Here is a 13,142-nt window from a genome sequence, read left to right on the forward strand (position 1 = left end):
TGTATAAGTCTTTATATATGCTAGATTTGTTCATTTAATAAATATTTTTTGACCTCTTAACTTTACACCCTGGCACTTCTGTAGGTGCTGGGATACTAGCATGAAACAAAGTCTCTAATTTCACAGAAATTACAGCCAGTAGAGGAAATTGGGCCGAGTGTGGTGGCTCACACCTGTAATTCTGGCATTTTGGGAGGCAGAGGCAGGCAGATCACTTGAGGTCAGGAGTTCGAGACTGGCCTGGCCAACGTGGTGAAACCCCGTCTCTACTAAAAATACAAAAATTAGCTGGGTGTGGTGGCACACGCCTGTAATTGCAGCTACTTGGGAGGCTGAGGCAGGAGAATTGCTTGAGCCCACAAGACAGAGGTTGTAGTGAGCCGAGATCGCACCACTGCACTCCAACCTGGGCCACAGAGCAAGACTGCATCTCAAAAAAAAAAAAAAAAGAGGACATTGGACCAAAGGAAATCTAAATAAATGAATGAGATTATGCAGATGTTAATAAGTGCTATAAAAAATAGGGTAATTGTTAAAGAGAGTACCTGAATGGGTCAGGAGCCCAGTTTCCCTTTGTAAACTCTGTCCCCTGAGTATTAGCTGTTAGGTGGGGTGGTCAAGGAAGGCTTCTCAGAGAAAGTGGGAGCTGAGATGAGTAATGACAAGGAATCAGCCACAAGAAGTGTCCAGACAAAGAGAACAGCCTGTGATCAAGGGGGACAGATCAGACCATCATAGGTGGACACAGGACTCTTCAGCACAAGTGACTGTCAGAGACATTACTTAGAGACGTCCTCTCAGGAGCAGGCTTGACATCTGAGGGGCCGAGGTCGGTTTCAGGAGGAGAGATTCTTCAATGCCTCTTCCTTCCCTCTCTAGGCTAGGTTACCAGAAGGAGCTTAGCTGCAGGGGTTTGTGCTTCAAGACTTGATCATTGGGTTTTGTGGTTGTTTTAAGGCACAGGCCTTTTCTTTAATAAAGGAAAATTTTCTGTTTCAGATTACCTAGGAACAGTACGATTTGGGGTTATCACAAATAAACATCTTGCGAAACTGGTATCCTTAGTACACTCTGGAAGTGTGTATTTACATAGACATTTCAACACATCACTTGTAAGTATTTTGAAATCACGTTTATATTAGCGCAGTGGTTCTTAACCTTGTTTAGGTCACAGACTCCTTTGAGAATTGGATAAAATCTACGCACACTCTCTAGAAAAGTGCATATGATTTTATATATGGATGGAGAGTTCTTACAGCCCCACGCTAGAGCCCAGGCTCCAGGTTAAGAACCCATGCATTAGAGGGCTCTTGAAATTAATGTATAGAAATTCTTTATTTGTATTCTTAGATTTTGGTACAGACCTGAAAGTTTTTCTTCTTGGGTAAAATTGCAGAGTTACTCTCTTGGAGAATTGTTGCTCTGAGCCCGTGTTTTCAGAAGCTAGGCTTCCACTGAGTGATGTTCTCTGTTTGTTTCTTTTATGATGAGCAGTAATGTGACATGCTTTTCTCCTTAACTGATGTAATGGATTTTTGAAGTTCTCGTCAAGTCACAGTGAGAAGTTGATGGCTTCTCATCCCAGAGAGCCTCAGTTTTCCATTGTCGCCTTTGTTCTCCAATTTTATTTGCTTTCTGTGGAGCAGCCTGAACTCAGCTGCTTCTGAGCATTGACCTGTGTCCTGCTCAGTCCTGTGCGTCTACTCTATTGCTCTTCCTCAGTCACATCACTGAGTTGACTTTCCTGAAGTATTCTGTCTCTCTCGCATCATTGTCAGTAACTTACAGGTCATATACAGATCAATTTCCCCGCACCCAGTGTACCCAGTCTTTAAAACCTGTGCCCCCCTTGGCACAGTATCTAAGTCTTGTGCCTTCGGAGGGGCTGTTGGGCCCACTCCAGGGGTGCCCCCTTGCTTGCCAGTCGCCCTGGCTTCTGCATATCTCTCGTAGCCCAGATGTTGTGCTTTACTTCTTGCAGTTTATATTCCAAAAGTCAAATGTATTTTTGTGTTTCCCAAATAGAAATGTTTGAGTGTAGTTTGAGTATGGTTTTTCAAACTCCCACCGTTCCACCTTGACAGTCACTGCTGTGGTTGTTTCTCTGCTGCCCACTATGCTCCTTGTGCCTCTGCCTAAGCTGCTTTGACATCTGCTTTTGCTGTCATTTTCCTACATCCTTCATTTTTAGCATGTTACACAGCCTAGGGTATTGAGAAAGAAAAGTTGATGGGGAAAAAAAGGTAGGACTATGAGATGGAAAAATGTATCAGGTTTACTGCTTCGCTTTGGTAGTGTTTAAGGTTGGTTGGTTTGTGTAGCAGTAGAATTCTTTTTATCAAATGCAGTAATACTGGGATACCATTATTTTTAAAAACACAAGCAGTGGTTAGTCTTTGTTATGTGTCAATTTAAATCTTCCTTTTGAGGAGTTTTAAATATCTCATTTTTCAAAACCCTCTGAAGCACCTCTTTGGTAGTTCTGTTTGAAGCCAGTGATTTAAATTGTTAGAATTTAAAAAATAATTTTATGTTCACATACATTGGTTGTTTATAGCAAAACAAAGCAGAAAATCTAGGTGTCTCTTTCATTTATTTGTACACTTAAAATATGATCCGTGGCCTTGTGCAAGTTTAGGTCGTTTTTGATTGATGAAGACATGTGTTGAGTGCCTGCTCTGTGCCTGGTGTTCGTCTAGTCCCGGAGGATACAGGTGAACAGAACAGACAGCCTGTGCCGCACAGAGGCTCCATTCTGCCCTTGGGGGGCAGCATTTGAAGGACCAAAGTCAAAATCTAAATGATCCTTGACTCTGTAATTTCTGTTCCCTTAGATATGTCTTGGTCCTTTTATAAATACCCAGTGACGTTTAATACCTGTCCTTGGACAGGGTGATAGAGGTTCTCGCTACCAGCTGGCAGGGAGAATTATTTGTTGATAGGTGGGTCTGTCTCAAGGCAGAAAGATGAATCACATGATATGGAAGTCACCTCCTGCAACCACTTCTGTTTTTTCAACCACTCGTGAGGAAATGCTATATCTGGAGAAGCGGGTGTTAGCTGCACAGTGGGGCCAGGCCCCGCTCCGAGCCTGGGTTTTCTCACCTTTAGTGGTGGGGTTGGGACAGCACTGGTGTGCCTTGAGCTTGCCCCACCTCATGAGCTCTCCTCTATCCTCTGTGCCTTTGTCCTTCACAGGTCTTCCCCAGGGAGGTCCTGAACTACACAGCTGAGAACATCTGTAAGTGGGCCTTAGAAAACCAGGAGACGCTCTTTCGGTGGCTGCAGCCACACGGAGGCAAGAGTCTCCTGCTGAATAACGAGCTGAAGAAAGGACCAGCGCTGTTTCTGTTCATACCTTTTAATCCCCTGGCCGAAAGTCATCCTTTAATAGACGAGGTAAGAGCTGTGATGTGAAAAGCGCCTTATGAGGAGTAGGAAAGCCTCATCTACCTGGCCACTCTCATCCCACACTCAGTCATTTACTCTGGCAGCTAATGGCTGCCAGGAGGGGCAGCTGTGGCTCTGAGCATTGCTCTTTGCCCCTCCGTATGGGCCGGAGAGAGCCCGTGTCTAGGACAGGGACTGCCGCAGCCTCTCTGGCCATATTTATTGACAGCTGTTGGCGTCTGGAGTGAGTGGGAAGAGGCAGGGAAGCCACACCGTGCCCCTCTAGAGAAGGACCAAATGCCCTCTTCTGATGTGACTGCTGTTGAGCTTCCTGTTTGGGGGTGAAACAGGGAGTGGCAGGAACACACGCCAAGTTTAGTGTGGCCTAGGAGATGCCATTGTCTTGGGGGTTTGGCCAGACTGCCAGCCCTGGCCATCCTCAGGACAGCAGAGGAGAGTAAGCAGCAGCAGCGATGTTGGGACAACTTGTTTCTCTGAACCTTCCCTGTCGTGCAGAAGCCAGAGTGGTTTTCAGAGGCAGCGCTGTCGGAGCCTGCTGTTCCTGCCTATCTTTGGCTTCATCTGGTGCGCCTGCTCTGGGTGTGAGTTTATTTTCTACACGGAGCATTTGGAGGCACTTAAAGACAGCAGGCACAGTACGCAGAGCGAGCCTGGGGTGGCAAAATTGCATTTACTAAGGATTTTATTTTTTTACTTGCTCAAGGAGCCCTTAATTGGCCAAAACCAATTTCAGACAGCCAGCGTACCACTGGCCAGCTAAGCAGACGCTGCCTGTCCCTGAGCCCCTCATTGCTGGCCTGGCCCCCTGCCTAGAGGGACAGGGAGGCAGGACTTCTTGCCCAGCTGGATCCCTCTCTTTGCTGTGCTGGAGTCTTTTTGCTCAGGTTATGATTCCCTCTGGGGAGTATTCTGAATGAATGCTGCTCTTTGGCTTAGAGGAGGAAAGAGGAGAGAAATGAAATAGCTTTGTTTCTTCTCCTCTAATTAGGGAGGACTCAAAGTAATAAAACTATTTCTTTACAAAATTTTCTAAATGACTAGGCCTTTATTCTATCTAATATTAAGAGCCTTAAAGCTCGTTGTAGGAAAGGAAGGTTTTCAATCAAGGTGGTGTAGCTGTGGTTGTGGATTTGGAGAGTTCTCTCCTGTCTGGTTTGGGTGTGTCAGGGTTCTGGCGGGGTTGTATTTTGTGGGTGGAGCCCAGAGCCTCTGCCCAGAGGTTTATGGTTGGATTTCGGCACCTGGTAGGAAGGCTCTTTCTTTCTCGCCTGTTGTTTCTGAATGAGTGTCCCCTCCAGCAGTCCACAAATCCTCCACCTACCAACAGGCCTCCTTTTTTTCATGGTTTTGCCTGTGACTCCTTTCTTTGGGGCTCCCATTGTCCCTGTGAGGTGAGTGCATTCCCTTAACCTCAGCATGTGGGTGAGATGACCGAACACCGGGCGGCATCTCACTGTATTATGAATTACTCAGACAAGCAAAGTGCCTGTCCAGCACATTTGCCTTTTTGTTTCAGGTCAGTTTGGCAAATGTTTACTGAGGACTGTGCTGGGAAGCTCCAGGGGAGAAAGGATAGATGCGACACCATCTTGTCGTGTAGCCGTAGAGGCTTGTCCAGTACAGGGAGTGAAAGCCTGCCTGTAATTCAAAGTAGAGGACGATCAGGCCTAGGGTCAGGAGGAACCAGAGGAGGGAGGGTGCCATCTCAGAAAGCGGGGTCCTGGGCAGGGGAGGAGTTAGCAGAGGCTTTGGATAGGTGAAGTATTCGAGACAGAAGTGTAGGGGCAGCCAGGATCTTGATGGGTTGAGAAAAACTTACGGGAAGGAGGACCCCGAGCAGAGACATGAGGGATGGGAGTTGCTGCAGGTTTAGGTGTTAGGAAGGAGGCTGGGTTTTGTGGTCTGCAGGAAGGGCTAATTGGGGAGAGATCTTGAAAAAGGCTTTAGAGGAGAGGGCCTTGCGGACTTCTCTGAGGATTTCAAGATTAACCATAGTCATCCAAGTCTTTGTCTTCTCTTTTTTTTTTTTTTTTTTTGAGTTAGGGTCTTCCTTTGTTGCCCAGGTTGGACTACAGTGGCACGATCTCAGCTCACTGCCTCCTGAGCTCGAGTAATCCTCCCACCTCAGCCTTCCAAGTAGCTGGGACTACAGGTGCACGCCTCTACGCCTGGCTAATTTTTGCATTTTTTTTGTAGAGATGGGGTTTCGCCACGTTACCCAGGCAGGTTTCAAAAGCCCTGGGCTCAAGCAATCAGTCTTCCTTGGCTCCCTAAAATGTTGGGATTACAGGCATGAGCCACTGCACCTGGCCCATACAAGTCTTACTGACAGTGAAGAGATGCAGCCAGGGCTGTGCGTTACCATTACGAACGTTTTTCTGGCAGGAGGGTTCCAGAAAACTGTGAAGTAGTAAGAACCTGAACTTGGGTGGTAGAGGTGGAGGATGGAAAGTAGGGTCTATGATCGGGGAAATTGTGACACAGTGACTAGAGGTGAAGAAGCCTTTGGGCATTCAGGTAAGGTGGGAAGGATGAACGCTGTACTTATGCAAGATGAGCTGTAAATTCATTAGCTTGTTGACCATGAAAGAGTTAGGTGGCTTTATTTTTCCATTACCACCTTAGGCCTAATACTGGGGAGAACTTTGAGGGTGCTTGCATTGTTGAGAAGAGAGAGGTCGTCTTAGAGTGAGTGGAATAGAGTTGGAGGCACACCAAGCACCGACATTCTGGACAACTGTGCTGTGGTGCGTGTAGGATGCCAGTCAGGAGTGACCATATGGTGGCCACACCAAGCCCATACTGGGTAGCTGCTTCTACACACATGCATACCTGCATGTGTACCCACACACACATGCAAAAGCACAGATCCTGACACCGGTGTGAGGCCACTGACACCCTGGTGTCTCTAGAGAGTTCTAGAGAGGTTATAAGACATCACAATGTGTATTACACAACTCGTTAATCAAAGGAAATGCTTACCTCAGCGAGCAAAGAGTCTTCGTGACTTGTTTTCTATTTTAAAAGCGTTTATTTGAGGCATTCACATCGTCTGAATCTGGTAAGCAGAGGCATGGTTAGCATGTTCAGACTCACAGATTTCCCTGATTAAAGAAAATAGAAGGAAACATCTTCTCTGCGAACAGTTAAAGTTATTTGCCAAGATTTCCTTAATTATTCACATGAAATTAAATGACATCAAGTGATACACAGAATGTGACATAACTTGAGTTTTGTTTTCAAAACTGCCTGTTATGTAAAAGGAATAGAAACAGAAATTCCCCTTCATAGGAGAAAAATGATAATGCCTAACTCTTTAAGAGCATTGCTGGCTGGGCGCAGTGGCTCACGCCTGTAATCCCAGCACTTTGGGAGGCTGAGGAGGGTGGATCACATCACCTGAGATCAGGAATTCCAGACCAGCCTGGCCAACATAGTGAAACCTCATCTCTGCTAAAAATACAAAAATTAGCCAGGCATGGTGGTGTGCGCCTGTAGTCTCAGCTACTTGGGAGGCTGAGGCAGGAGAATTGCTTGAACCTGGGAGGCAGAGGTTGCAGTGAGTCAAGATCGTGCCACTGCCCTCTAGCCTGTGCAACTGGCGCGAAACTCCGTCTCAAAAAAAAGCATTGCTGGTCGGGCACTGTGGCTCATGCTTATAATCCCAGTAGGATTACAGCCCTGGGAGGCCGAGGCAGGTGGATCAGCTGAGGTCAGGAGTTTGAGACCAGCCTGGCCAACATGGTGAAATCCCGTCTCTCCTAAAAATACAAAAAATTAACCAAGCGAAATAAAAATGGAAAAAATTAGCTGGGCATGGTGATGCATGCCTGTAATCCCAGCTACTTGGGAGGCTAAGGCAGGAGAACTGCTTGAACCCGGAAGGCGGAGGTTGCAGTGAGCCGAGATCACGCCATTATACTTCGACCTGGGCGACAAGAGTGAAACTCTGTCTCAAAAAAAAAAAAAAGCATTGCTGTAGACAGAATACTTTCTTCAATTAAAAATATTCTTTACATGGCTGCTTTGTTTATGAGATACTGAAGCTAAAAGAGATGAAGAAAGATTTTTCAAGGAATTTTCTTCTCTATAATATAATTAATGATCTCCTACTTGGACTTCGGTAAAAGATTACAGTGAATCTTGAAGGCTTATGGAGGTTTTTGCGGGAGTGGGTGGGAGTAGTTGTCTATTACTGCGTCTTTGAATGTAAAACAGCACCAGGATGGGGCCAGAGGGCATCTGGGCTCTTCACGGATTGTAAAGGCTTGACCTTGTTAGTACTGCATGCTGTCAGAGCCTCATCCAAAAACCGCTGAGATGTTTTTGTGCAGGGGAAATAAAATTTCAAGCACTGGCCTATCATCTAAAGTGACTTCTTTTCTTGACCCGGTAGTTTTCTGGTGGGTTATAAAGTGACTTTTTTTTTTTTTTTTTTTTTTTTTTTTTTTTGAGACGGAGTCTCGCTCTGTCGCCCAGGCTGGAGCGCAGTGGCGCGATCTCGGCTCACTGCAAGCTCCGCCTCCCGGGTTCACGCCATTCTCCTGCCTCAGCCTCTCTGAGTAGCTGGGACTACAGACGCCTGCCACCGCGCCCGGCTAATTTTTTGTATTTTTAGTAGAGACGGGGTTTCACCGTGGTCTCGATCTCTTGACCTCGTGATCCGCCCGCCTCGGCCTCCCAAAGTGCTGGGATTACAAGCGTGAGCCACCGCGCCCGGCCAAAAGTGACTTTTTTTAATGCCGAAAACTACTGAAACCATTTATTTTTGTGTACAAATATGTATGTTTTGAATTAACTATAAATATTACGTTATAAAGCTTTTTATTTATTTTTATAAAACTTATTTTTTTAAATTGGAAATTACACTCATTAAATTGTTTTACACATGCAGACGCATAAACACACACACAGCGAAACAAAATCCTGAGTGACAGCACCCTGTAACTAACTGTGGTGAGATTTGATTCAAGTTGACACCCTCTTCTGTTTTAAAGAGTAAATGCCTTTGGATTATAACTTACTTGTCTTTCTCAGGAAACCAGAATGGGAGGTGAGTAACGAAATATTCTTTTTGGAAATGGAAGAATCTTAGAATAAAATGTAAATCCAAATTGCCAATACTGGCTTGATGGTAAAGTGGCAGATCTCACTAAGAAAGAGGATTGTGTGCATTACCCTGAGCTGCCACTCATTCATCAGGGGTTTACTGAGCATTTGTTATGTGCCTGGCCCTGTGCTAGGCCCTGGGATGGCAGGATAAATCCAATGCGGCCTCTGCCCGTGAGGATCCATAAGTGTGTGGGGAAGAGGGATGTCTCACCAGAAGCTTGTGAGACTGTAGAAGGGGCCTCAGGGACACTGGAGGTGCAGAAACTAGCTGTTCCTGGAATGGGAGTAGGGCTAGCTTCCCTGAAGCAGCTGCCCTGGTGCTGGGCCTTGGGAACAGATGGAGGAGGCGGTGTCCCCAGCCAGGCCTCTGTAAAGGCGTGGCATTGCAGGAGGGCCTGGTCTGTTCTGAAGAGGGTAGGGTGAAACTGGAAAGCCAAACGGGCCAGATTGTGTGGAGGTTTTATCTCATGGGCAGCGTACCATTTGGCCCAGGAGTGTCATGCCTGGGGTTGTATTTTTAAAAATATAATAACCCTCTCCCCCTGCACTCTCATTTACCCTGCTGCGTATTCTTGGTGATACGTTCCAAGACCCCCAATGAATGCCTGAAACCACAGATGGTACTGAATCCTGTATATACTACACACGAATTTCACTTTTCTTCACGATTTCATGGATAGAAGATTCGTTCTTACCGAAGATCTTAGCAACCTTACCTTTTTTTTTTCCTTATTGAGACTTTTGCCATTTCACTTAAAGTAAGCATTTTTGGCTTCTCTTTGGCATATCTGAATTGCCAGCATCACTACTCTTACACTTTGGGGGCCCTCATAATAAATAAAGGGTTACTTGAAGACAAGCACTGTGATACTGAGACAGTTGATCTGATAACTGAGTTGGCTACTAAGTAACAGGCTGGTAGCATCCATAGGATGGACACGCCGGACAAAGGGATGCCTCGCAGTTTTTGTAATGGCAAAAATTTCATCACACTACTCAGAGCGACCTGTAGTTTAAAACTTACGGCTTGTTTATTTCTGGAATTTTCCATTTAATATTTTTGAACCAGAGTTGACCATGGATAACTGAAATTGCAGAAAGTGAAACGTGGCTAACGGAGTGCTAGTCCCTCAGTCATCCTCAAGCCCCTCACCAACTCTGCCCTGTATTTCAGATCACCGAAGTGGCCTTGGAGTACAACAACTGTCATGGGGACCAGGTGGTGGAGCGTCTCCTTCAGCACCTGCGGCGGGTGGATGCTCCAGTGCTGGAGTCCCTGGCCCTGGAAGCGCCAGCACAGCTGCCAGACCCGCCGCTGATCACAGCATCCCCCTGCTGCAACACTGTGGTGCTGCCCCAGTGGCACTCCTTCTCCAGGACCCACAACGTCTGTGAACTCTGTGTCAACCAGACCACCGGGGGCATGAAGCCAAGCTCGGTCAGCATGCCACAGTGCAGCTTTTTTGAAATGGCAGCAGCTCTGGATTCTTTCTACCTCAAGGAGCAGACCTTTTATCATGTGGCATCAGACAGCATAGAATGCAGCAATTTTTTAACTTCCTATAGCCCCTTCAGCTACTACACTGCATGTTGCAGGACCATAAGCAGGGGTGTGGCAGGCTTCATCGACTCTGAACAAGGTGTCTTTGAAGCCCCTACCGTTGCATTTTCTTCCCTTGAGAAGAAATGTGAGGTTGATGCCCCAAGCTCCGTTCCTCACATTGAGGAGAACAGGTATCTCTTCCCAGAAGTGGACGTGACTACCACAGACTTCACAGGCCTGAGCTGCAGAACCAACAAGACTCTCAACATCTACCTTTTGGATTCAAATTTGTTTTGGTTATACGCAGAGAGACTGGGTGCTCCGAGCTCCACTCAGGTGAAAGAATTTGCGGCAATTGTTGACGTGAAAGAAGAGTCTCACTACATCTTGGATCCAAAGCAAGCACTGATGAAGCTCACCCTAGGTACTGTAGGCAGTTTATTTCCCCAAGCATTGTACGTTTTGCTTAACTTCATATGGGTAAATTTTATTGATGGCTCTCATTACATTTAGTTGTGGGGTGATGTCAGCTTCGTAGCTCATTTTAAGTCTTTAGACCACCATCGGTCATAATTTTCAAAGAAGCTAATTTTGTCTATTAAATGGAACAGAAACTTCCTCACTCTAAATTTTGGATAAGTTTGTCATTTAGCCCATGGTGGGGGTAAGAGTCCCACTTTCTAAATTGGCAATTTCTGTCACATGTCTAAGGTAGAACCAGCTGCAGGCAGTGGGGACTTGGGGACTAGAACAGGCAGGGAGGTGGAGAGCTATTCCGGTGGGATGTCCTAGGGGCTGATCAAAGTGAGCCTTGACAGCAGCTTTGTTCTAAAGGAGCTTAAAGAGAAAGCAATGGCCGGGCGCGGTGGCTCACGCCTGTAATCCCAGCACTTTGGGAGGCCGAGGCAGTTGGATCACGAGGTCAGGAGATCGAGACTATCCTGGCTAACGTGGTGAAACCCCGTCTCTACTAAAAATGCAAAAAAAAATTAGCCGGGTGCGGTGGTGGGCGCCTGTAGTCCCAGCTACTCGGGAGGCTGAGGCAGGAGAATGGCGTGAACCCGGGAGGCAGAGCTTGCAGTGAGCCGACATCGCGCCACTGCACTCCAGCCTGGGCGACAGAGCGAGACTCTGTCTCCAAAAAAAAAAAAAGGGAAAGCAGTGAAGAAGGAAGTAGAGCTGCCTTGCCTCCCTTTTTGTCTCATAGGCTTAAATGTGTAAGGATCAAGGCCACCAGACCTAATTTGTTCTGCTGCTGTTTCATAATGTACTGACTAATATTGCTGGGACCTGGGGTACCTACATTGTAACAAGTATAAAGTGCAAATAAATAAGTGTCAGTTGCAAACCAGCAAAACCCACTTTTTGAGGAGTAAGGCTCCATGATGAGAAAGCATCCAGGGCTTGCCCCCGGGGCTTGGCAGCAACATTGGGCTGACCCACACTGGCCTGTTGAATTTGCTGATGCCCTTGACTACACACAATGAAGTGAGAATTCAAAAGCCATGTTAGTTCAGCCTCACTGGAAACGTGAGAGAGGGTCAGTGTATGCCGAATGGAGAAAGGAGGAATTTGGTAGGAAAGGAAACCTTTCATTTCAAGTTTTACAAAGTATGAAATCAACAGTAGACTCAGAGCTTCTACATATGAGTCCTTTTAGCCATCCTCTTTCAAATCCAGGTGAAGCTTGTTTCTTACATTAGACACATTTGTGAAAAGGCTTTATGTAAATACTGATTTGTCTATATCAAGTTACATATTATAAATCCAAGAGTTCCTCACTGTTTAAAAGAACCCTGTGACCAGTCACTTTTTGAAGGGCATAATCTGTTGATATTATAGATTACTCCCAATTAATGTTTTCTAAAGTCATGTTGATGTGTTGAGCTTTCTTAAAATGAAACAAGCATTTTTTTTTTAAAGGGGAAATAGACTCCAGAGAAATGGGGTCAGTGCTCCCACAAGCATGTATTTTTGAGGTAGTCTGTATTAGATTTTCCTGAATTCCATTCAGTAATGCTCAAGTGTTTAATGACCTCATAATGTGTTCACTTTGAATTTAAGGGTAATTGAAAGAAGCCTTCTTTAGATTTCTTTCCATCTTCTGTATCTTCTCTGAAATGTTTAGCCTGGCTGTTCTTTGTCTTGTAGTTAGCGACAGAATTTTTAGGGAGCTTGTAAAAAACACCTACTGTGTGTCATTGTTGGTTTAGAGACTTAACTCATAAATCAGCTGTCTCTAGGCCAGTTTCAGAATTGAGGCTTTATTCAGATTAGGAAATAATTCTTGGTTTCATGTTTCAAAAACATAGCCAGCTAAGTGTTATTCAGATGCTGATCGTGAATTCTCTTTAGTATTCACATGACATTCTTCACTTCCTCTTCCATTCTGCACACTGCATTGCCCATTGCACCTCAAAATGGAGGGAGTTAGAAGAAAGAAAAAGAACTGAAACTTTAGCTGAGTGCAGTGGTGTATGCCTGTAGTCCCAGCTACTCTGGAGGCTGAGGTAGGAGGATCGCTTGAGCCCAGGAGTTTAAGGCTACGGTGAGCTATGATTGCAGCACTGTACTCCAGCCTGGGCAACAGAGCGAGACCCTGTATCTTTAAAAAAAAAAAAAAAAGAAAAGAAAAATTCAAATTAGTATTGTTTCAGATGAAGCAAAGGACTCTGAAGATGGCAGAATTTGTGGTAAAACTGTTGGTTCAAGTCAGGTTTTTTATTATTATGGGTTTTATGTATTTTTCTACTACATATAATTTTTTCTTAACCTTTAAAAAAAGAAACTTAAAGAACCTTAATAAAGGAAACAAAAAACTGTAGCTCCTTGTCCTCAAATTAATGAGCATTTAAACACATTCCACATTACTGTAGCTTGTGCAATTGCTACATTTGTAGTTAAGCTTAAAGGTCTTAGTATTATAGGGTGAAATTTCTTGAAAAGATTGTGGCTTGTTGATCATTTATACAGTCTCACTTGGTGTCTATTTGTGGACCAGTCCTTTTAAAAAAAGAACAGTCTATGAATATTAGAGCATCTAACACTGCATAGTGTTTTGATATCTACATTACTG

The 13,142-nt window shown here is 45.2% G+C and overlaps 1 protein-coding gene across 7 annotated transcripts in view; it reads left to right on the forward strand.

The window, feature by feature from the left end:
* The window catches only part of TXNDC11 (thioredoxin domain containing 11), a 68,063-nt gene that overhangs the window by 45,375 nt on the left and 9,546 nt on the right, over positions 1–13,142 (forward strand). For all 7 annotated transcript variants that reach the window (XM_055242747.2, XM_055242746.2, XM_063618199.1 and 4 more), the window contains 3 exons: positions 1,000–1,112; positions 3,199–3,399; positions 9,698–10,490. In XM_055242747.2, coding sequence (XP_055098722.1) covers positions 1,000–1,112; positions 3,199–3,399; positions 9,698–10,490 — 1,107 coding nt within the window. The remainder of the gene's footprint in view (positions 1–999; positions 1,113–3,198; positions 3,400–9,697; positions 10,491–13,142) is intronic.

Source organism: Symphalangus syndactylus, chromosome 14 (assembly GCF_028878055.3).
Source record: "Symphalangus syndactylus isolate Jambi chromosome 14, NHGRI_mSymSyn1-v2.1_pri, whole genome shotgun sequence".
Taxonomy (NCBI): domain Eukaryota; kingdom Metazoa; phylum Chordata; class Mammalia; order Primates; family Hylobatidae; genus Symphalangus; species Symphalangus syndactylus.